This window comes from Carassius carassius, chromosome 31 (assembly GCF_963082965.1).
Source record: "Carassius carassius chromosome 31, fCarCar2.1, whole genome shotgun sequence".
Taxonomy (NCBI): domain Eukaryota; kingdom Metazoa; phylum Chordata; class Actinopteri; order Cypriniformes; family Cyprinidae; genus Carassius; species Carassius carassius.
In genome coordinates, this window is record NC_081785.1 from 25967840 (window position 1) to 25992937 (window position 25098).

At 36.3% G+C, this 25098-nt stretch overlaps 1 protein-coding gene across 1 annotated transcript in view; it reads left to right on the forward strand.

Moving 5' to 3' along the window:
• LOC132111812 (serine/threonine-protein kinase D3-like) overlaps positions 1-25098 on the forward strand; it is a 177685-nt gene that overhangs the window by 151985 nt on the left and 602 nt on the right. Inside the window, 9 exon segments of the mRNA XM_059519417.1 lie at positions 14010-14093; positions 16840-17131; positions 18684-18736; positions 19059-19131; positions 20211-20317; positions 20447-20608; positions 22565-22663; positions 23029-23296; positions 24990-25075. Of these exon segments, the coding sequence (XP_059375400.1) occupies positions 14010-14093; positions 16840-17131; positions 18684-18736; positions 19059-19131; positions 20211-20317; positions 20447-20608; positions 22565-22663; positions 23029-23296; positions 24990-25075 (1224 nt within the window).

Genomic DNA, 25098 nt, shown 5'->3' on the forward strand with positions numbered 1-25098 from the left:
ATATTAGTTTTAATAACAGATAGACCATGGTAAAAACTCATAAAAGGGTATGGAAAAGGTACTCTATAGCGCCACCTTTTGTTAAAACTTTGGGGGGGGGGTTAGTTTTAGTTACAGACACCAAACTCTGTGCATAATTTGTTCTTATCAAGAAGGACAACTTTCTAATTCACAGTCATCAGCTATGACCAACAGGAAGTCAGCTATTTTGATTTGAATATGGATTTTTGGACAAATATAGCTGTGAATTAATGCATACTGTTCAGAGAAAAATTACACTATGCACACCATACTTTGTTTACATGATGCCAAAATATTGACGATCTTAAATTGCAAATTAAATTTGGATAATTTGAACGGTTTTGTCGTGGTGATTTATTAAAATAACAGTAAAAAAGAACTAGTAAATGTCTTTTATTTTTTAAAGTGCAGTTTCCAAACACTTCCAAAATTTTTACATATAGAAGACCAGTCATTCTGAGGAAATATGCATAGTTTCATGACTATACAACACTCTATGGATAACATAAAATTAAAAAAACTATCATACATCTGATGTCACTCTGCCACTGCCCTCTGTGTGAGGAATGTGTGTGTGTGTGTGTTGGCTGTAAGTATTTACTGTGGGGTAGGGGGAGGGTGACAGAGAAAGAGACAGAGAGAGAGAGAGAGAGACTCAAACATCTCTTTAATCACCAGAAAAAAAAAAAAATCTGTATTTTAAACATTTTTTGTTGTTGTTGCTTATGGTGGTTTTTTTCATTAAAGCTTATGAAATCTCTTAGGCCTTATCCTTTTCTGACAGTTATAGGGATTTAAAAATACAAAAAATTATTATTTGTGCTGCAAATAACTCATTTGATACTGACCTATGACCGACATCCTGTGACATGATATTTATCTGAATTTACACGATCTCATGGATGTTACAGTAAAACAGTTCAGCTCAGAAATGATGACTAAGCTGTAATGCAAGCAAAACTATTTCACAAATGCTTATAGGTCAATAAAATAATTACAAAACACTTATAAATCATTAAAGGATTTGGTAACACTGTAAAATAATGTCTCATTTGTTAACATTAGTAAATGCATTAGTAGCACTTTATAATAACTGCACTCATTAGCTAAGCATTAGTAAATAGTCAGTTCATGCTTTATAAAGCCTTGTCCTGAAATTAATAGTCATTAGTAAGCAGTTCAGAAATACAGCTATAAATAACTTGCTCTGGTTTATAAGCACATTTATTACAAAGGAGATTAAAGGCTCAGTTAACTTCCTAAGAAAAATAAAAAAATGAACAAAAAAACAAAACACAGAGTGATACAGAACTCAGAAATATGTATTTAAAAATGCAATAAAAGGAAACTGTGCACTTGAATTTGATATATAAATACTGCATATACTATAATTGCATAGGTTTATATTTAAATTTTTTATTAAGTGTATAGCTTTATAGTTAAATTTCTTGCATCTTGAAAAAAATATTTCTGTGTTCTGTATCCCTCTGTGTTGTGTTAACTTTTCTGTTTGCAAGATTAATGATCCTTTAAATCTCATTTGTGAATGCTTTAAAAGGTATAAATAGTCCTCATTTTAAATGAGGTCACAAAAATAGATGGCTGGCAACTAGTAAATGTTTTATAAAAATCTGACTTTATCATGAATTACAGCCGGAATATGTGTTAATAAAGCAGTTATTAAAACACTGAGCAACTGCTATCATGTGTCTAAATAATAAGATTTATGTATTTACACTTAAATAGTTTATTAATCATTTAATTTCACTTTCTTAATGATCTCATGAACCACTGACAACTCCTAAATAACTGGTTTGTAAATAACTTAATTTATAAATGATAAAAAGTATGTAAAAAAGTATGTTAATACAATGATTGCACTTTATAGATTTGCTCAAGAACTAAACATTTCTATAGCTGTATTTATGAACTGCTTAATCTCTATTAAAGGAGTGCTATTATGCTTTTTCACTTTTTCAACTTTAGTTAGTCTGTAATGTTGCTGTTTCAGCATAAAAAAGTTCTGCAAAGTTAGAAAGCTCAAAGTCTGATTCAAAAGGAGATATTTTATTTAACAAAAATCACTTTTCTAAAATTACAACAAACAACTTGTTTGGACTACAACAAATATTTTCTGGGATTTGTGATATATACAAATATCGACAAATGGGATGAGACTTGGTTGAGCTGCACTAGAAAAGGCAATGAGTGTGATACATATATACGTAATTGACCATAAAGGCTGGATAAAAAAAAAAACTCCTTATATTCAGGTGTGCAGTATTATTAAGCATGTTTTCCTTTACTGATAAAATGAGCCAAAAAAGAGGTTTAACTCAGACTGAAAAATTATTAAATCCCCATGAGAAATATTCAAAATTAGAGCAATACAGTAATTGCGAAGTTAAGACATGACCACTGGACAGCAAAATGCTTACTGGGTCAGAAGGGTCAGAAAGAAAAAAAAATACAGGTGGGGAAGAACAGAAATACGTTATCTGCAAAAGAATTAAGAATTAAAGTGAAGAATTAGGTGTGAAACTATCAGGTAGCATTTAGTCTACAGCGCCACCATTTTCCAGAACTGCAACTTTCCTGGAGTCTCCAGAATTACAAGGTGTCAGGTGCTGAGAGACTTTGCTTGGGTAAAAAAAAAGAAGAAAAAAAAGACATAGAATAACATGAAGTATTGTGAAATACTATATATTACGACTTTTTTTATATATAGGCTTTATGGACAGATAGGTTTTGAGTGACTCTTGAAGGGCCACCACCACGTCCTCTTGTACGACTGTTTGAAGAATTTATCTGGCAATAAGTTTTATGAGATAATTTTTATTCCATCTTCTATTCATTTCCTGAGAATGTTACTCCTCTGGAACTGCTTGGTGACTTCAGCATCCACCTAGATAAACCCCAGGCTGTTGACTTCAACACTTCAACACACAAGCATCTACTAAAGCGAGTCACAAATTCCTCATTACTGCTAACCACGCACTTACTCCTGAAGCGACACACACTCCAACGCAGGTCACCTTTCGACGGAACCTACGCTCTCTGTGGTTTCATCTGTGGTTTCATCCTCACTTCCTTCACTCTCTCAGTTTTCAGCTCTGGACACGAACAGTGCTACTGACACACTTTGCTCCACTCTAACCTTTTGCTTGGATAACTTTTGCCCATTGTTGTCTAGACCAACACGCTCCACCCCATCTGCCCCCTGGCTGTATGATGTTCTCCGTAAACATCACTCTAAACTCAGGGCTGCAAAGAGGAAATGGCATAAATCAAGAAACTCTACCGACCTCTGTGTGTATCAGTCTCTCCTCTCTTCCTTCTCTGCAAATGTCTTCACTGCTAAAACATCATACAACCACAACAAAATTTACAACTGTTGTGACATTCGCACACTCTTCAAAACTTTCTCTTCTCGTCTTAATCCGCCTCCACCTCCTCCTCCATCGACTCTTACAGCTGACGACTTTGCAGTTTTCTTCACAAATAAGACAAGAACCATTAGTGACCAATTCTACAAACTGCAGAGTGAGGATAACTCCATAACGACTAATGCACACTCTCTCTCCTCCTCCTCTCCACTCTCAGAGACAGACGTTTCCAAACTTATCCTGTCCAATCATCCTACTACTTGTCCACTTGATTCGATCCCCACTCACCTCCTTCAAGCGATTTCTTCTTCAGTCATACCTTCATTTACTCACATTATCAACACCTCTCTTCACTCTGGAACATTTCCCTCAACATTTAAGCAGGCTCAGGTAAGCCCAATGCTTAAGAAACCATCTGTAAATCCAGCACTTCTAGAAAACTACTGACCAGTATCCCTTCTTCCATTCATTGCAAAGACACTTGAGCGAGGTGTGTTCAACCAGCTCTCTATGCTTCTTGTACAGAACAACCTCCTGGACAGCAACCAATCTGGCTTTGAAAGTGGCCACTCAACTGAGACTGCCTTGCCCTTGGATACTGAAGCCCTACGATTGGCAAGAACAGCTTCCAAATCCTCAGTACTCATCTTGCTGGATCTGTCTGCTGCTTTTGACACCGTTAATCACATGATTCGACTGTCCACCCTCAGAAAGATGGGCATTTCTGGAACCGCACTCCTGTGGTTTAAGTCCTACCTCTCAGATAGATCCTTCAGGGTGTCATGGAGTGGTGAAGTTTCTAAGTCACAACAACTTTCTACTGGGGTTCCTCAAGGCTCAGTACTTGGACCACTTCTCCATCTACATGACGTCATTAGGATCTGTCATTCAGAAGCTTTGAATAGGCTTTGCCTATCACTGCTGCGCTGATGACAATCAACTCTACTTCTCACCAGATGACCGATGGTAGTTGCCCGCATTGCAGCCTGTCTGAGTGACATTTCTAGCTGGATGAATGACCATCACCTTCAGCGCAACCTTACTAAGACAGAACTGCTGGTGTTTCCAACCAACCCAACGTTTCATCACAACTACTCTATACAGCTGGGTTTGTCAACCATAACTCCTTCCAGGACAGGCAGAAACCTAGGAGTTGTGATGGATCATCAGTTAAGCTTCACAGACCATATTGCTACAACGACTCAGTCCAGCAGATTTGCCTTATACAACATTAGGAAGATTAGACCCTTCCTGTCAGAGCAAGCCACCCAACTTCTTGTCCAAGCTCTTGTTCTCTCCAGACTGGACTATTGTAATGCTTTCCTGGTGGGCCTTCCTGCATGTACTATCAAGCCTCTGCAACTGATCCAGAAAGCAGCGAGGGTTGTCTCCAATGAGCCAAAAATAGCTCATGTTACTCCTCTCCTCATCAGGTTACACTAGCTACCAGTAGCCTCTCGCATCAAATTCAAGGTACTGATGCTTGCCTACAAAACAGCCACTGGCATGGCACCAACATACCTAAACTCACTAGTTCAATGTGCCCTCCAGAAGTTTGCGTTCTGCAAGTGAACGACACCTTGTGGTACCATCCCAGAGAGGTTCAAAATCACTCTCACAGACCTTATCCTGAACTGCGCCCAGCTGGTGGAATGACCTCTCAATCTCAATTCGAACAGCTGAGTATTTACTCATTTTTAAATAATATCTAAATCTCATCTTTTTCGCCAGCACCAACTAATACTAGTACTTACCTTTTCTTTTCTTGTCTATCATATTCTTGCAAAAAAAAAAAAAAAACCTGGCTACGTGTTCTGTGCTAGACTGTGACTTGTCACAGCATTTGTATACTGTTTTTGTTCTCTTGTTGGTCTGATTGCTTCTATTGCTCTCATTTGTAAGTCGCTTTGAATAAAAGCGTCTGCTAAATGATTAAATGTAAATGTAAATCCTGAAAAGTCTGTCTTGCAGAATTGACTTAAAATTAATCTTCACATTATTTCTTAAATCTTTTGCAATTCTTTTTGTATTTTCCTCTTCACCAGGTTTTTTTGTATTTATTTATTTATTTTTATTTTTTGACCCCGCTGATCCTGTCAGCATTTTTTGTCCAGTGGTCATGACTTAATTTTTCAATTTCTGTATTGCATTAGTTTTTGATATTTCTCATGGGGATTTAATATTTTTTGACTTCATTCTGAGTTAGAACTCTTTTTTTGGCTCATTTCATCTGTAAAATATAACATGCATAATAATTATGCACACCTGAATATAAGGAGTTTTTCTCTTTCAGCCTTCATGGACAATTATATATCACTTATAAATGATCAATGTTTTAATGTTTCAGTTTGGAATAGTTAAATGCATGTTAAAATAGTTAATGTTAATAAATGAAACTTTATTGTAAAGTGTTACTAAAGTTGTGAAAGCTAGACAGAAAATACCAGCAATTTTACGTGCCTATAAGACCCAGTGATTTCAAAAGCGACCTCTTATGCTGCGTTTACACCAAATGCGAATAGAGCGTCTGGCGCGAATGATTTCAATGTTAAGTCAATGTAAAGGCACTGTAAACGCGAATTCGCCTCATTCGCGCATCATGTCAAAACTTCCCCAGGCACCCAAAACCCCCTAGACCACAGAGGATTAAACAAGACCAATAATAACCTTGATTTATTAACTTATTAACACAGCAAACCCAGTTTCCCCATGATATGTACTTACAAGTCATTTGCCCACTGGCAACTATAGTTGCCGTTTGGACATTTGACTAAGCATACTAAAAACTATAGAGCTCCTGGAAGATTTCACCATGCTTTCTGGAAGTAGGGGTAGGAACTTGACAGCCTCTTATGATAGGAAGAAAGTTAATACCTTTTTTTTCTTCTTCTTTTTTTTTTTCTTGAAATCTTTGATTTGGTTGTTTTCTTGCATGTCATTGAGAAATAAAACATGGATAACATCTAGAAAATACTTACAAAAGGAAAATGACAACTATAAACTGCGGCAACTACAGGTGCTTTTCGATAAATTAGAACGTTGTGGAAAAGTTCATTTATTTCAGTAATTTAACTCAAATTATGAAACTTGTGCATTAAATAAATTCAATGCACACAGACTGAAGTAGTTTAAGTCTTTGGTTCTTTTAATTGTGATGATTTCAGCTCACATTTAAAAAAAAACACCAATTCACTATCTCAACAAATTAAAAAATACTTCAGAAGACCAAAAAAAAGAAAACATTTTTAGTGAACTGGAAGGTATGTTCATTTACTGTACATGTACTCAATACTTGGTAGGGGCTGCCTTTGCTTTAATTACTGCTTCAATTTGGCATGGTTGTTGATCAGTTTGTGGCACTGCTGAGGTGGTATGGAAGCCCAGGTTTCTTTGACAGTAGCCTTCGGCTCATCTGTATTGTTTGGTCTCTTGTTTCTCATCTTCCTCTTGACAATACCCTATTCTCTATGGGGTTCAGGTCTGGTGAGTTTGCTGGCTAGTCAAGCATACCAACACCATGGTCATTTAACCAACTTTTGGTGCTTTTGGCAGTGTGGGCAGGTGCCAAATCCTGCTGGAAAATGAAATGGCATCTTCAAAAAGCTGGTCAGCAGAAGGAAGCATGAAGTGCTCCAAAATTTATTCGTAAACGGGTGCAGTGCACTTTGGTTTTCAACAAACACAACAGACCAACACCAGCAGATGACATTGCACCCCAAATCATCACAGACTGTCGAAACTTCACACTGGACTTCAAGCAACTTGGGCTATGAGCTTCTCCACCTTTCCTCTAGACTCTAGGCCCTTGGTTTCCAAATGAAATACAAAACTCGCATCTCATCTTAAAAGAGGAGTTTGGACAACTGGGCAACAGTCCAGTTCTTCTTCTTCTTAGCCCAGGTAAGACTCCTCAGGAGTGTCTTAACAAGAGGAATACGACAACTGTAGTCAAATTCCTTGACACATCTATGTGTGGTGGCTCTCGATGCCTTGACCCCAGCCTCAGTCCATTCCTGAATCTATTTTGCTTGACAATCCTCATAAGGCTGCAGTTCTCTCAGTTGGTTTTGCATCTTTTTCTTTCATACTATTTCCTTCCACTCAACTTTCTGTTAACATGCTTGGATACAGCACTCTGTGAACAGCTAGCTTCTTTGGCAATGAATGTTTGTGGCTTATCCTCCTTGTGAAGGGTGTCAATGATTGTCTTCTGGACAGCTGTCAGATCAGCAATCTTCCCCATGATTGTGTAGCCTAGTGAACCAAACTGAGAGACCATTTTAAAGGCTCCGGAAACCTTTTCAGGTGTTTTTAGTTGATTAGCTGATTGGCATTTCACCATATTCTAATTTGTTGAGATAGTGAATTGGTGGGTTTTTGTTAAATGTCAGCCAAAATCATCACAATTAAAAGAACCAAATAATTAAACTACTTCAGTCTGTGTGCATTGAATTTATTTAATACAAAAGTTTCACAATTTGAGTTGAATTACTGAAATAAATGAACTTTTCCACAACATTCTAATTTACTGAGAAGCACCTGTATAGTTGCTGGTGGGCTTAATTAATGATACATTCCAGTATCGCCCACTGATATGTTGGCAAATGTGAGGAGAAAAAATGTCTGCTGTTTGTTATACAAGGTTGTTTCCCATGCAGAAATTGTGCCAGAATTTGGTGTAAAGTGTAAACAGATTATATGTCCAAGGTATCAAAATTACATTTGTGAATTACCAAAGACTTGTATTCTAAGTAAAACAATGTGCTGCTATTACTGTTATTACACTTGTATACATAACTTCGTATTATGCTTGTTATAGAGTGCATGACATCACGTGCAGTAGACAGTAAACATGACGCGGTTGTCACAGTGAACGTCACAGCCCTATCTAGTAGTAGATTCTGGTGATTTGTTTATTTATTTAACTGTTTATTAAATTGTTTAATTGTATAATTGTGTTAAATATGGGATCATATGCAATTCATGTTCTAGTCATGGACATATGATGCAATGTATTGATGGACGTGAAGGTTTGTGTTGTATACAAATGGAAATTGTCCAGCATTTACATGCAATACGTGTGTTTTTTTAGAGATTAAAGATTGGTTGATGAATAATGACTTCAGTATAATTAAAAATTTAAACAGTGGGTGGAGGGATTGAATTGTTTAACACACTGAAGAAGGCTTTCAGACTAAGTGTATGTGTTCATCCTACTGGTGATTCATGTCAAATAAAACGCAGGAAGAAGACTGTTTTTGCTGAGTGTGGAATTATGGTTTTAAAAACTAAGTAATTTAATAGATTAATGCATCAAAATAAAATATTAAGTGACGAATGTGCCAGTACTATTCCCTGAGGTCTCTGTGGCATTTTAAAGCGTTAGCACGTCATTAGCGTTTTCATTCGAACCTATCACTGTTTTCTTTTCTCCTCTCCCTCGCTTCAGTTTTTCACAAGTTTATCAAACAACCGCAGTAAGAATATTTCATCAAGCACGTTTTTCACAAGTTCATCAAACAACCGCAGTAAGAATATTTCATCAAGCACGGTGAGTAATGGCTTCTCCCGTCATTGTTACTTGCACCTCTTGCCACATGTACAGTTTATCTATCTCTGTCGCTGATGAGGGATTCACATGTGATAAATGCAGGGAAATAGTTAGGCTGACAGAGAAGATTTCAGAATTAGAGACACGCATCCAAACTTTAATTGAGGACAGTAAGAATGTTAGGGCTCTAGATACGGCTTTGGATGCGTCTAGCTCAGGGATTCCTGTACATTGTTCGGTTCCGGAAACAGAGCCCCAGCAGCAGGGCAACTGGGTGACGGTGAGGCAGCGTAGTCGTGGGTCAAAACACCGCTCTTCTGTTCCGATCAAAACATTAAACAGGTTCTCCCCACTCAGTGATGCACCCACTGAGAAACCTGATGAAAGTGCTCTAGTTATTGGTGATTCTATTGTACGGAACGTGAATATAGAGACACCAGCCACCATAGTCAAATGTTTACCGGGAGCCAGAGCGCCTGACATCTTGGCAAATTTAAAAGTGCTGGCTAATGCTACACGTAAATACAGTAAGATTGTTATTCATACCGGCGCTAATGATGTTCGACTTCGCCAGTCGGAGATCACTAAAAATAACATTAAAGAGGTGTGTGAACTTGCAAGCACGATGTCAGACACTGTAATATGCTCTGGTCCCCTCCCTGCTTACCGTGGTGATGAGATGCATAGCAGATTGTCATCACTCAATGGCTGGATGTCTAAGTGGTGCCCACAGAATAACATAGGTTTCATAGACAATTGGACGAGCTTTTGGGGCAGACCTGACCTGTTTAAAAGAGATGGTCTTCATCCCTCCTGGGGTGGCACCACTCTTCTCTCTAGAAATATGGCAAATAGTCTTAGTGTTTATACTTGACTAACTGGGGCCCAGGTCAGGAAGCAGACAGACTGGCTAAACCGACCGTCTGCTAGCTGCCTCCCGTCACAGAGGTCAGTTAATTCTCAGCACATATAGACTCTTTCACCTAGATATCACACTATAGAGACTGTGTCTGTTCCCCGAACTAGAAAATACAAAAAACGTCCAAACCAAGTTAAGATTAACAATTTAATTGAGGTTCAACAAATAAAAAACAGAAGCAATATGGATAAACAAATGATTAAGCTTGGCTTATTGAATATCAGATCCCTTTCTACGAAAACACTTTTTGTAAATAATATGATCACTGATCATAATATAGATGTACTCTGTTTGACAGAAACCTTGCTAAAACCTGATGATTACATTATTTTAAATGAGTCCATCCCCAAGATTACTGTTATAAACATGAGCCACGTCTAAAAGGCAAAGGTGGAGGTGTTGCTTCAATTTATAACAACGTTTTCAGGATTTCTCAAAGGGCAGGCTACAAGTATAACTCGTTTGAAGTAATGGTACTTCATATAACATTATCCAAAGAAACAAATGTTAATGATAAATCTCCTGTTATGTTTGTACTGGCTACTGTATACAGGCCACCAGGGCACCATACAGACTTTACTAAAGAGTTTGGTGATTTTACATCCGAGTTAGTTCTGGCTGCAGATAAAGTTTTAATAGTTGGTGATTTTAATATCCATGTTGATAATGAAAACGATGCATTGAGATCAGCATTTATAGACATTCTGAACTCTATTGGTGTTAGACAACACGTTTCAGGACCTACTCATTGTCGAAATCATACTCTAGATTTAATACTGTCACATGGAATTGATGTTGATGGTGTTGAAATTATTCAGCCAAGTGATGATATCTCAGATCATTATTTAGTTCTTTGCAAAATTCATATAGCCAAAATTGTAAATTCTACTTCTTGTTACAAGTATGGAAGAACCATCACTTCTAACACAAAAGGCTTTTTAAGTTATCTTCCTGATGTATCCAAATTCCTTAGCATATCCAAAACATCAGAACAACTTGATGATGTAACAGAAACTATGGACTCTCTCTTTTCTAGCACTTTAAATAAAGTTGCTCCTTTACGCTTAAGGAAGGTTAAGGAAAACAGTTTGACACCATGGTATAATGAGCATACTCGCACCCTAAAGAGAGCAGCCCGAAAAATGGAGCGCAGCTGGAGGAAAACAAAACTAGAGGTATTTCGTATTGCTTGGCGGGAAAGTAACATATCCTACAGAAAAGCATTAAAAACTGCTAGATCCGATTACTTTTCTTCTCTTTTAGAAGAAAACAAACATAACCCCAGGTATTTATTCAATACAGTGGCTAAATTAACGAAAAATAAAGCCTTCAACAAGTGTTGACATTTCCCAAAAACCACAGCAGTAATGACTTTATGAACTACTTTACTTCTAAAATCGATACTATTAGAGATAAAATAGCAACCATTCAGCCGTCAGCTACAGTATCACATCAGACAGTGCACTATAGACCCCCTGAGGAACAGTTCCACTCATTCTCTACCATAGGAGAGGAAGAATTGTATAAACTTGTTAAATCATCTAAACCAACAACATGTATGTTAGACCCTATACCATCTAAGCTCCTAAAAGAGGTGCTTCCAGAAGTCATAGATCCTCTTCTGACTATTATTAATTCCTCATTGTCATTAGGATATGTCCCCAAAACCTTCAAACTGGCAGTTATTAAGCCTCTCATCAAAAAACCACAACTTGACCCCAAAGAACTAGTTAATTATAGACCAATCTCGAATCTCCCTTTTCTGTCCAAGATACTAGAAAAGGTGGTATCCACACAATTATATTCCTTCTTAGAGAAAAATGGTATATGTGAGGATTTCCAGTCAGGATTTAGACCGTATCATAGTACTGAGACTGCTCTCCTTAGAGTTACAAATGATCTGCTCTTATCATCTGATCGTGGGTGTATCTCTCTATTAGTTTTATTGGATCTTAGTGCTGCGTTTGACACAATTGACCACAACATTCTTTTGCATAGACTTGAACACTTTGTTGGCATCAGTGGAAGGGAATTAGCATGGTTTAAATCGTACTTATATGACAGCCATCAGTTCGTAGCAGTGAATGAAGATGTATCCTATCGATCACAAGTGCAGTATGGAGTACCTCAAGGCTCAGTACTAGGGCCACTACTCTTCACGCTTTATATGTTACCCTTGGGAGATATCATCAGGCAACATGGTGTTAGCTTTCACTGTTATGCTGATGATACTCAGCTCTATTTTTCTTCGCAGCCCGGTGAAACACACCAATTTGAAAAACTAATGGATTGCATAGTCGATATAAAAAACTGGATGACGAGTAATTTCTTACTGCTAAATTCTGAAAAAACAGAGGTGTTAATTATAGGACCTAAAAACTCTGCTTGTAATAACCTAGAACACTGTCTAAGACTTGATGGTTGCTCTGTCAATTCTTCGTCATCAGTTAGGAACCTAGGTGTGCTATTTGATCGCAATCTTTCCTTAGAAAGCCACGTTTCTAGCATTTGTAAAACTGCATTTTTCCATCTCAAAAATATATCTAAATTACGGCCTATGCTCTCAATGTCAAATGCAGAAATGTTAATCCATGCATTTATGACCTCAAGGTTAGATTATTGTAATGCTTTATTCGGTGGTTGTTCTGCACGCTTAGTAAACAAACTACAGCTAGTCCAAAATGCAGCAGCAAGAGTTCTTACTAGAACCAGGAAGTATGACCATATTAGCCCGGTCCTGTCAACACTGCACTGGCTCCCTATCAAGCATCGCATAGATTTTAAAATATTGCTTATTACTTATAAAGCCCTGAATGGTTTAGCAACTCAGTATTTGAATGAGCTCCTTTTACATTATAATCCTCTACGTCCGCTACGTTCTCAAAACTCAGGCAATTTGATAATACCTAGAATATCAAAATCAACTGCAGGCGGCAGATCCTTTTCCTATTTGGCGCCAAAACTCTGGAATAACCTACCTAACATTGTTCGGGAGGCAGACACACTCTTGCAGTTTAAATCTAGATTAAAGACCCATCTCTTTAACCTGGCATACACATAACATACTAATATGCTTTTATTATCCAAATCCGTTAAAGGATTTTTAGGCTGCATTAATTAGGTAAACCGGAACCGGAAACACTTCCCATAACACCCTATGTACTTGCTACATCATTAGAAGAATGGCATCTACGCTAATATTTGTCTGTTTCTCTCTTGTTCCGAGGTCAACGTGGCCACCAGATCCAGTCTGTGTCCAGATCAGAGGGTCACTGCAGTCACCCGGATCCAGTACGTATCCAGACCAGATGCTGGATCAGCACCTAGAAAGGACCTCTATATCCCTGAAAGACAGTGGAGACCAGGACAACTAGAGCCCCAGATACAGATCCCCTGTAAAGACCTTGTCTCAGAGGAGCACCAGGACAAGACCACAGGAAACAGATGATTCTTCTGCACAATCTGACTTTGCTGCAGCCTGGAATTGAACTACTGGTTTCGTCTGGTCAGAGGAGAACTGGCCCCCCAACTGAGCCTGGTTTCTCCCAAGGTTTTTTTCTCCATTCTGTCACCGATGGAGTTTCGGTTCCTTGCCGCTGTCGCCTCTGGCTTGCTTAGTTGGGGACACTTCATCTACAGCGATATCATTGACTTGATTGCAAATAAGTGCACAAAAACTATTTAACTGAACAGAGATGACATAACTGAATCCAATGATGAACTGCCTTTAACTATCATTTTTGCATTATTGACACTGTTTTCCTAATGAATGTTGTTCAGTTGCTTTGACGCAATGTATTTTGTTTAAAGCGCTATATAAATAAAGGTGACATTGACATTGACATTGACATTTTAAGTTCTATTTTTGTTAGCACTATTGTTTCAATGCAATTACTTTTAAGCAAGATAAATAACTGCTTTGAATTCTGAAATTAAATAATCTGATGTAAAGCAAAAATTTGCCTAGTATTTCCCCCCAAAATGACAATTCTGTCATCATTTACTTAACCTCATGTTGCCTAAACCTAAGACGACATGTACGCATTGACGGCATAATACATAATACATTTGCATTAAATGCCCTTTATATCAATGTGTGTTTGCTGACAACTTTCCTGAGTTTTGAAGTTAGTCAAACCTGTTTTGACACCACTGGAGACTGGACAGCAAGAGTCTGACTCTGTTTCAGAATGACTCAGGAGCCAAGTTTTACAAAGTAGGTGTTAAGTATTCTATAATATTCTACTTCTATTTTCTATTGTAAATGTTGTACTAAAACACAAATAATGTTTGAGGTTCATGTTTAAATGACATTCTATGTTGGTGGAAAAATTTGACATGCATGTGCATAATTTAATCTAGAACAACCTTTAGAATAACCCAGTAATCAGAATATTGCTCATAAATTTTTTACGAAACTGATTATGCTGCAGTCCACCTTTGATCTTTGTAATGTCAAAACATTATAATTAATTGCTCATCTAGAGCATTTGACACAACTAAAGGCGGTAGTATTTTCCCCTTTCACATACACCGCTGAGGTATTTTGCAAGTACCACAGAATACCCCTCCTCCAATGCTTCAGCTTGAGCTAAAAGCAATTCAGTAAGAGAAAGGAAGTGTTTCAAATTCAACGTTGTAGTTACATGGTTAATGAAGCTGTATTACTGTGAACTAATCAGTATAATAACTCTTTATTCTAGGACTTGAACAGCTTCACTAAATTTCTGGATTATATTATACAGTATGAGTTTGTACATGTTTGCTTGTTACAACTTCAAGAAATATTTGTTATTATGCACATAGCCTGTGTGTCTTGAGAATGAAATTAATTTTATTGTGTAATAATCTTTGTGAGGGACACTTAGCAATTGTATTGGCAATTTCAAACCATGTGGGCAAGGTTGTATATGCTCAGAGTACGTTTCAGGAATATTTGTGTTTAAGGATAGGTGGACAGCTTAAAATATTTTAAATGTGCACTACCATTCAAAAGTACAACTGCCATATATACAGTACAGACCAAAAGTTTGGACACACCTTCTCATTCAAAGAGTTTTCTTTGTTTTCATGACTATGAAAATTGTAGAGTCACACTGAAGGCATCAATGGCTATTTGACCAAGAAGGAGAGTGATGGGGTGCTGCGCCAGATGACCTGGTCTCCACAGTCAGTGGACCTGAACCCAATCGAGATGGTTTCGGGGTGAGCTGGACCGCAGACAGAAGGCAAAAGGGCCAACAAGTGCTAAGCATCTCTCGGGGAACTCCTTCAAGACTGTTGGAAGACCATTTCAGGTGACTACCTCTTGAAGCTCATCAAGAGAATGCCAAGAGTGTGCAAAGCAGTAATCAAAGCAAAAGGTGGCTACTTTGAAGAACCTAGAATATGACACATTTTCAGTTGTTTCACACTTTTTTGTTATGTATATAATTCCATATATAATTCCACATGTGTTAATTCATAGTTTTGATGCCTTCAGTGTGAATCTAAAATTTTCAGTCATGAAAATTAAGAAACCTCTTTGAATGAGAAGGTGTGTCCAAACTTTTGGTCTGTACTGTATAGTAATGAGTACATTGTGTCAAATGATTAATTTAAATGCTTGTGTATAGTAGTTAGACACTTAATATAAAGTATGTCCAAACTTTCTGTTTACAAAAGAAAGCTGACAAATAAATATATCATGGTTTCCACAAAAAAAAATAAAAAAAATAATAATAATTAGAAAATCTAAATATTTTGAATGCCCTTTTGTTTTTAAGAACTTGTGCATTACTGTGAAAGTCCCTGTGGCAGCTCCACTATGTTTCCAGCTGTAAAACTAAAGTCAGGAAACCTCACCACCCTGGTTGAGATTCCAGGGTGTGCTCAAAGCTGTTTTGCGCTTGACTTTATTATCAGCTTGGCACACAGCTTGTATCTTAAATTCTAAAAAAAGATACTACTTTGAAAGTTTGCCATGAATACACATTCTATGCAAGCTCATTTGGCTTTACCTATGTTAGATTCACTTTTACAGAAGTACTACATAATTAACAACTTAATTTATAAAACAATCTAAACCAAAATCAATTGTCAAATTTCTCAGCACAGTGCAACCAACGCTTTATACTTAAAGTATAGTGTGAGACATGATCATGCATTTGATTTTCATATATGGCTTAATAGAACTGGTCAGATTTGCACATTTGGAAATCATAGTGCACTCTTTTAAAGATAGAAGCCCTGTACTTTTGTTTTTTTGGGCAAGGGGTTTCCAGGCCTTTCTCAAAATAACCACAGCCCACCCCCTTAAGTGTTACCATCTCCTACATAATGTATCAGTGGCTAGTGTAAGCCTGGCCTACACACTCATGCATGTATGCCTCGCAAGCGCTGCCCTGTAATCATGGAGCTCTTTACAGGGTTGGGTCACATGACTTACCCACCAAACCAAAAGCACTTCATCTCATATTCAGAGAAGTTTTCAGGCACAGCATTTGTGCTGATTGGCCGCAGCTACTGTTTTTCCTGTCTCATCTGAGAGCAAGTTCGGGGGCTGAGCAGAAGGTAGACTCTTAAGAGACTGTCATAATCAGACTTGGCTCATTAGGTTTTGCGTCGTCAGTGAAGATTGAAGCTTAACCCTGGACTGCAAGCTTGGGCTGCATTTGCAGACAGTACTATTTTTGAAATGTTTGATAAGGAACATTTGAGAGTATCTGTTTGAACCTGGAGGAACCACATGGACTTGTAAAGCAACCGCTCTTTAATTCTCAGAATTAAATAGATTTGGTGAACTATAGCGAACTTTGTGAGGCAAACTTTACACTGGACTGGACATTTTAATTCAACATCACATGGATTAATTTAATGACTCATTTCCAGATTCAAAGAGCAAATGCGAGGTTGTTTAAATGTTCTTATCTAGCTGTCACTGAGTCAGAGTCTAAATTTCTGACTCAATGTCTGACCTACAGGAGATTCCCCTGTCAGAGATCTTGCAGGTGGAGGTTGCGCATGACTTCAGTAGTTTAGCCCTGGGGGGCAATCCGCACTGCCTCGAGGTCATCACTGCCACCATGGTGTACTATGTTGGGGAGAACACTGGCGGCCCCCACCTCCACATCCACAACCCTGCGCTGGCTGCCAGTGGCGTGGGGCTGGAGGTGGCCCAGGGCTGGGAGAGGGCCATCCGCCAGGCCCTGATGCCTGTTCCAGTTACACCACAACTCAGCATGGGCGCCGCTGTGGGACAGAGTAAAGATCACAGTAAGTAGCAAAGTCAGAACTCTGCATTTCTCAAGTCTTTTAAAATCATGTGAAGTGAATCTTCATTTTCAACCAAGAAACTGGAAAGGAGATATTTTACAGAATGTGCGAGCTTGTTTATACTTTTCCATACAGTTGGTCAATTGTACCATTTATTCCAAAAAGGACAAAAAAAAAGTCAGTTTTTATTTTATTTTACTTTGAATCTCAGAAATTTATAGTAAATTTCACAAATAATTATAAAAAATTAGCAAGCAAAGTCGTTTTAATTGGATTGACAGTAGAGTGACTATATTAAATCAAACCTGTATTTTAATCATTTTATGTATCAAAAAATATATATATATTTTCAACATTGATAAAAATCAGAAATGTTTCTTGAGCATCAAATCAGCATATTAGAATGATTTCTGAAGGATCGTGTAAGACTGAAGACTGGAGTAATGATGCTGAAAATGTAGCTTTCAAATCAAAGGAATGAATTACATTTTACAAAATATTCACATAGAGAAACTTCTTTTGAAAACTAACAAATCTTACAAACAAGATATACATTTAGTGCTACATATTAATACAAATTTACAATGATCCCAAAAGGCTTTAATTAAAAAGATACGTGACCAGCCATGACATGAAATTAACTGCTACTGAAAATAATAAAATAAAATATCCAGTCCCCAATACAAGACATAAACATAAAAGCACTTTTAAAGAAAAGTAGCAACATGCAAAATTCTAAATACTGTACAAACTGCAAATATAACAAGTCAACAGAATAGTCCAGAATGATGTTTGGATGTATGGATCAGCATATAAGTGATAAATCAGTGAAACAGAATAAATACAGTTTGAAGTTTAGAATGTTCAAAAAAAATTAATAAACAGTCATTGAAGCAATGGTACAAACCAAGACAACCGTAAATAGTGACTTTCAGGCAGATTTGCAGCTCTATTCTGGAGAGTAAATGGCTGAGCTTAAGTATTTAATATCCTGATGCACCTCTATTTAATTGTGTTGAGAGACAAAAGATTAAAAAGGTTTGACAGGTCTGGATTAATGAAAGCTTTTTCCTTATGAAACAAACACACTGTTGATTCAGTATTCAGAGGAGATTTCTGCCCAGAGATGAGTGACATACTTAATTAAGGATTCGTCTGTACAAATCCAACCCAAAAAATAAACAGAAAAACACAAAGTGTCCCTTCAGATAATTACTATGCAACTCATGCTTGTCATTTTCAGAGCAATTTACAATGTATTATATATTTCAAATAGGATTTGTTTAAATTATTATAACATTTTGCAGAGGCAAAAAAAAGGACATTGGAAAATGTTACGGCAATCAAATTGTTAAAGGACCTGATAACTTATAATTTGTTTAGAGAAACATAGAGATAATTTATTAGAGAAAGTAAAAAAAAGAAGAAAAGAGTTCTCATATTTTCCTAAACACAAGTTTGACTTTTGAACATGAATTATATGAAATGCCAAAGCTAAACTGTGTGTGTGTGTGTGTGTGTGTGTGTGTGTGTTTGTGTGTGTGTGTTGCAGAGGAACTGTCCATCAGCATTTCTGTTTCTAACAGTCAAATCCAGGAAAATGTGGTGAGTGTCTGAATGTGTTTACCTACAATATTTCATAACTACACACTCTCTTTATTCACACTTCTGCATACTCGGTCATGTCCACGGTCAAGTAAAGTTGAAGTAAGTTATGAAGAACTGAGACGAGGAAATAAAAACCAATTGGGGTTATTAAGCATGCATTTATCTGTAGACTGAGAAGTTCTATTTGGAATAAATTTACTTCTCAAATTATGTTTGATTTTAATATTTGTTTAGTGATTGAGTGTATCTTACATCTATATTTTTTTACATTTTTTATTTATTTATTTATGTATTTATTTATGTATTGCTCTGTCTTTAGGATATCAGCTCAATCTATCAGATCTTTGCTGATGAAGTGTTGGGTTCTGGACAGTTTGGCATCGTTTATGGAGGTACACTAAAAAAATTTCTTTCTAAAATATATTACCTTAAAATCACTTAAGTGTTTGAGTTAGACACCTAAATAAATGTTAACAAATCCAGCAGTTTGTTTTGTTTTAAATTTAGAACTAGGTTAAATTTAGATTTGATGTACAAATTATATTTTTAAGATATATTTTTTAGGAAATTGGAATCTAAATATTTGAGAATGGAGAAATTATACCGTTCAGTTTCAAGAACTACAATTATTACTTATTTAATATCAGTATTTTTTCATCTTTGACCACAGCTAAAGAAAGTTGGACTCAATGAACATTCGCACAACAGATTATCATAAAATAAGTTTACATTACTCTTAAATATTGGTTTTAAAATTGGCTTGCTCATATCTTAGTTACTTTAACTCATTGCATGGATCTACTAAATTTTGGTACCAAATCTACTATAATTCTGTAAGGTACATTTTGTTGAACTTTATTTTAAGGCGTCCTTGTTACAGTGTAATTGTGCATATAAGTACTAAGTAATATTAATAAACTGCATGCACTTACTATATGGTTAGGGTAAGGATTTGAGTAATGAGGGTTACTTGTTTGTTATTATGCATAATTAATCGTTATTATAATAGTAAATACATGTAACGTATAACAAGGACACCTTAAAATAAAGTGTTACTTTATATTTCATTATATTTATTACACAGCGCAATGCAGTACTAGCTATTCTGATGGGTCATTTGTGGCAATTGTGGCAGCTCTTCCAGTTTCACATATTTTGTGTATCATTCTTCTGTCACTGTAAATTATTTCATGTCAATGTAACACTTACAGTATATTTGTGTGGCTGTGGAATGAGCTCCAGCCAGTCCCCTTTTCAGATTGTTATGAGAGCTCTTGTGAAATTCATGTCCTGTCAGCTTTATTTGGGTCATTTTTTTTTAAAGTTGATATATCAATTACATGTACTATTTCTAACATACACACCAAATGCATTACAATAAATATATAGTTTTATCACTTGAAACCAATAAACTTTTTGCTAAATATTTGACTGCATTTGAAATCATTTTTAAAATGTCATGTGTTTTAAGGGAAACATAGAAAAACAGGCAGAGATGTGGCCATCAAAGTAATAGACAAGATGAGATTCCCCACCAAACAGGAGAGCCAGCTGAGAAATGAGGTTGCCATTTTACAGGTGATCATTGTTTTTAATGCGAATATTGAGAGACTCATTAAGAACATTTAAGAATGTTAATGACTTCCTAAATTCATAACGCTGGAGATGAGTGGTCCTCTTTAATATGTGTCCTTCTTGTTCTCATAGAATTTGCACCATCCTGGGATTGTAAACCTGGAGTGTATGTTTGAGACTCCAGAGAGAGTCTTTGTTGTCATGGAGAAAGTCCATGGAGACATGCTGGAGATGATCTTGTCCAGCGAGAAGAGCAAACTTCCAGAGCGCATCACCAAATTTCTGGTCACACAGGTTTGCAAATCTTTGTCTCCTCCAATCCTTTCAAATCCAATTTTCTTGTTTATCGTATGTATTCTGAAGTGCAGTTTGTTTCGATGAGGCAGTAGTCATGGATCTCATCTTGAACTAAATTAAAGCGGTGAGTCTGTGAGTTGATTAAAGCAGTGGGAGAACATCCATTAGCCATGGATCTGAAACCACAGAGCTACTGTGATGTGGCAAAGTTGCTTCTGTCTGCGGTGTTAGATGTTTGTGATTGCATCCATGTATGTTCTCGACATGTAGCCCGATGCCTGCTGTCAGTGGTGTTGGTCTCACTGCCCAACTATCTTCCTATCAATCCAGCATTCGTAAACCACTGTTCAAAAGTTTGGGGTCAGTAAGATTTTTTTAAATATTTTTTAATCTCTTGTGCTCACCAAGTTTACATTTATTTGATTAAAATTAGTGTAAAAACGCTAACATTATTAAAATGTAATTTTAACTGTTTGAAGAAATGTCATTTATTCCTGTGATTAAAGCTGAGTTTTCCGCTTCATTACTCCAGTCTTCTGTGTCACATGATTCTTCAGAAATCGTTTTAATATGCAGATTTTCTGCTTAAGAAACATTTATGATTATCAATTTCAAAAACAGTTGTGCTGCTTCATATTTGTTTGGAAACAGTAATATTATTTTTAGGATTTAAAAAAAAAAGTTACTGATCCCAAACATTTAAACAGTAATATAAGTAATGTAATATGAGATTTGATAAGGTTTTATTAAACTAACCTTTTACTAGCACAGTATTCCTCTTAAATACATTAATATTTTACCAGTGTCAAACTACAATATCAGTCCAGAAAGCTTGTTTACTGTCATATGAAACTGTAAGCTGCTCAACTAGAATATATTTTATATTGGAGAGAAATCACATTATCCCATTTATCTGATCAGACACAGCTGATGATAATTAGAAACAAATTAAAGGGATAGTTCACCCAAAAAGGAAAGTTACCCTATGGTGTGTATGACTTTCTTCTTTCAGGTGAATACAATTGGAGTTATATTTAAAAATGGCCTGGCTCTTCCAAGCTTTATAATGGCAGTGAATGTGTGTTGAGATTCAGTAGTCCAATAGAAGTCCAATAAAGTGCATCCATCCATCATAAAAAAGTACTCCACATGGCTCCAGGCGGTTAATAAAGACCTTCTGATGGGTTTTTGTAAAAAAAATATCCATATTTAAAACTTTATAAACCATAATCTCCAGCTTCCGCTAACTGTCGTATGCTCGTTCACAAGAGATGACAGGTGATTTAGGTGTAGCGTGACAAACACTTAAGTACAGAGGAGAAGTAAAAACAAAACACCAGTTATGAATTAGAAGTACAAAACAAGAATGTGTCAAATAAAATGTCAGAGGATTTCAATATAAGCCAAGCGAAGACTGGTTTCCCTTTGCTAAATAAAGGAAACTTTGCTTCCTTTGCCCCTGTAAACAAAACTTGGTTCCCGTGAAACTAGCATATTCTAACTGGAGCTTATGCTATGCCTACATCATTTTTTATCCACTGGAATGCCAGTCACTCATGAACGAGCATACGACAGTTAGTGGAAGCTAGAGATTACAATTTATAGAGTTTTAAATATGAATATTTTTCTTACACAACCCATCAGAAGGCCTTTATTAACCCCCCTGGAGCCATGTGGAGTACTTTTTATGATGAATGGATGCACTTTATTGGACTATTGAATCTCAACACCCATTCACTGCCATTATAAAGCTTGGAAGAGCCAGAACATTTTTTAATATAACTCTGATTGTGTTCGTCTGAAATAAGAAACTCATATACACCTAGGATGGCTTGGGAGTGAGTAAATCATAGGGTAATAGATGATAGGCAGTAGAAGTGGATATTACATTGGAGGCCATTCAAAGCTTTAAAAAGACCTGCATGCCATTAAGTGACTATTTTACTGTCATAGATCCTTGTGGCTTTGCGACATCTCCATTTCAAGAACATTGTTCACTGTGACCTGAAGCCAGAGAATGTGCTGTTGGCATCTGCGGAGCCCTTTCCTCAGGTAAACAACAGTGAATTAAACACCATATAATAAGCACCGGGTTTCACAGACTGGGCTTTGCGAACTGCAAGAAGTTCTGAAATTACAATAAATAAACATTATTTTAAAATAAAATATAAAAACATTTAAAATATAACACAAGAAAAGTTTTAAATAATTTAGATGTTTATTTGTAACCATTAACCAACATCATACAACTGTGAATGTGTTGATAAATTATTGGATTATTATCTTAAACTCTCCGGAGGTACTTCAAGTAAATACTTGAATCAAACGGGTTCAGCTGACCAAAATGTTTGAAATTCCTGTGATAAAACATGACCAAACTAGACCACTTGCTCAGTGAGATCACTCTCTTGTTTCAGGTAAAATTGTGTGACTTTGGGTTTGCTCGGATCATCGGGGAAAAATCTTTCCGCCGTTCAGTGGTGGGCACACCAGCGTATCTGGCCCCAGAGGTGCTGCGCAGTAAAGGCTACAACCGTTCCCTGGACATGTGGTCAGTGGGAGTCATTATCTATGTCAGTTTGAGTGGCACCTTCCCCTTTAATGAGGACGAGGACATTAACGACCAAATCCAGAACACAGCGTTCATGTACCCACCAGCACCCTGGAAAGAGATCTCTGCAGAAGGTAAGCAGTCACGCTTTAATGATTTCAAGCTACCTTCTAAAGAATTAACCTGTTTTCTCAGCACTGCAATGTTTTTGTTACTGAGTAGTTGCAGTTACTAATATGTATATATATATATAAAAACTGTTTTTTTCAGAAGAAACAGGCAATAGTGCAGTATCTTATTCAGCAAATGACTGAGGATGTGGTGTTCATTTGTAATCATCTGTACTGCAGTGTGTCATTTCTATCTTTTGCTTTAGAAGAAAGAGGGAGATGTCTAGATGTCTGTCAGACAGCGAGCAGACTGTCCACCCCCACGTCTGTTTAGAATAGTTCTTTCCGCCCAAGACCTGAAAGATTATACCAGCCTCTCCCAATTTCAGTCTGTCACACTCCTCTACAACACTATTAATGTCATTTCTCTGTCTCTACGTTTCACATCATTACATGTTTAGTTTTATAATTTGGATTATTTTTGTGGAACAATTATACTCAAATTCACCATTACACTAGTTTCATTTATTGTTGAATTTGTGAAGAAACTCACATTATAGCTCTATACTTGTTTGAATTTTATTTTACTTAAAAACCATTCAAAATATAGGTGATGATGGGGGGTGGGGGGGGGGGGTGTTTTCAACATTGATAATAATAAGAAATGTTTCTTGGTAATGTTACTGAACCTTCAGCTCTGCCTTCCATCACAGGAATAAATTGCATTTTCTATTTTAAATACATAAAAAAGTTATTTTAAATTATAGCAGTATTAACCACATGTTAATGTTACTGTTTTTACTGTATTTTTTTTCTTTTGTAAATGCAGTCTTGATAAAAAGATACTTTTTTTCAAAACAAACCCCATACTTTTGAATGTTAGTGTTTGCTATTAGCTCTGTGATTAATAAATTGCTGAAACATTTATACAATTGATTATACTTCAGGATATTTTGCATCTTTTAATAAATTAATATATATATATATATATATATATATATATATATATATATATATATATATATATATACACACACACACCTCAAGTACATTTTATTAGGGTCCTATGATTTCCGTGATGTGGAATTGCAGAATCCAGTAATAAAAATGGAAGTTGTTTACTACACACATGCTAAGGCGTGCATGATGCTCACTGTGTTTTCAACCTCTGCCGCCTCAATATATGAGTACACAAACACATAAACAGAGGACGGGGAAGAAGAAATTAAATTAAATATTAAATTATTTTGTATAAAATCTATTAATTAGAGATACTTTGGATTATTAAAATTAAATCCAAAATATGGTATAAATAAAAAAATATAATAAAATATTTCATAGGGCCTTAAAATATAATTTTTGTTAAACTTTTAATAAATTGCTGTTAAATATTGTAAGTTTCATGATTTCAATTAATAAGACATGCTTTTTTTATATAAACATATATTTTGCTCTATCTGTCAGTGTTGTTTTCTAATTTTCTAATAATTTTTTGTAAGGAATTATGAGAGATCAAATTGTTTATGTACTGTCAGGGATGTACACATACAGTACACTAGAAGTATACACTCTTATTTTTCCGTTAAAACAAGTACACCAATAGTACACTTGAATAAACCTTTTTTGGTAAGGGAACAGATTGTTCTTTCTGTAAATGTGACCCAGATTATGTATAACCAGTCTAACTATGTCCACAATCTCCAAATTAACTCTATAGCTACAGATCTGATCAACAACCTTCTCCAAGTCAAGATGAGGAAACGTTACAGTGTGGATAAGACCCTCAGTCATCCATGGCTACAGGTAAGGAGCCTAGAAACCTGTAA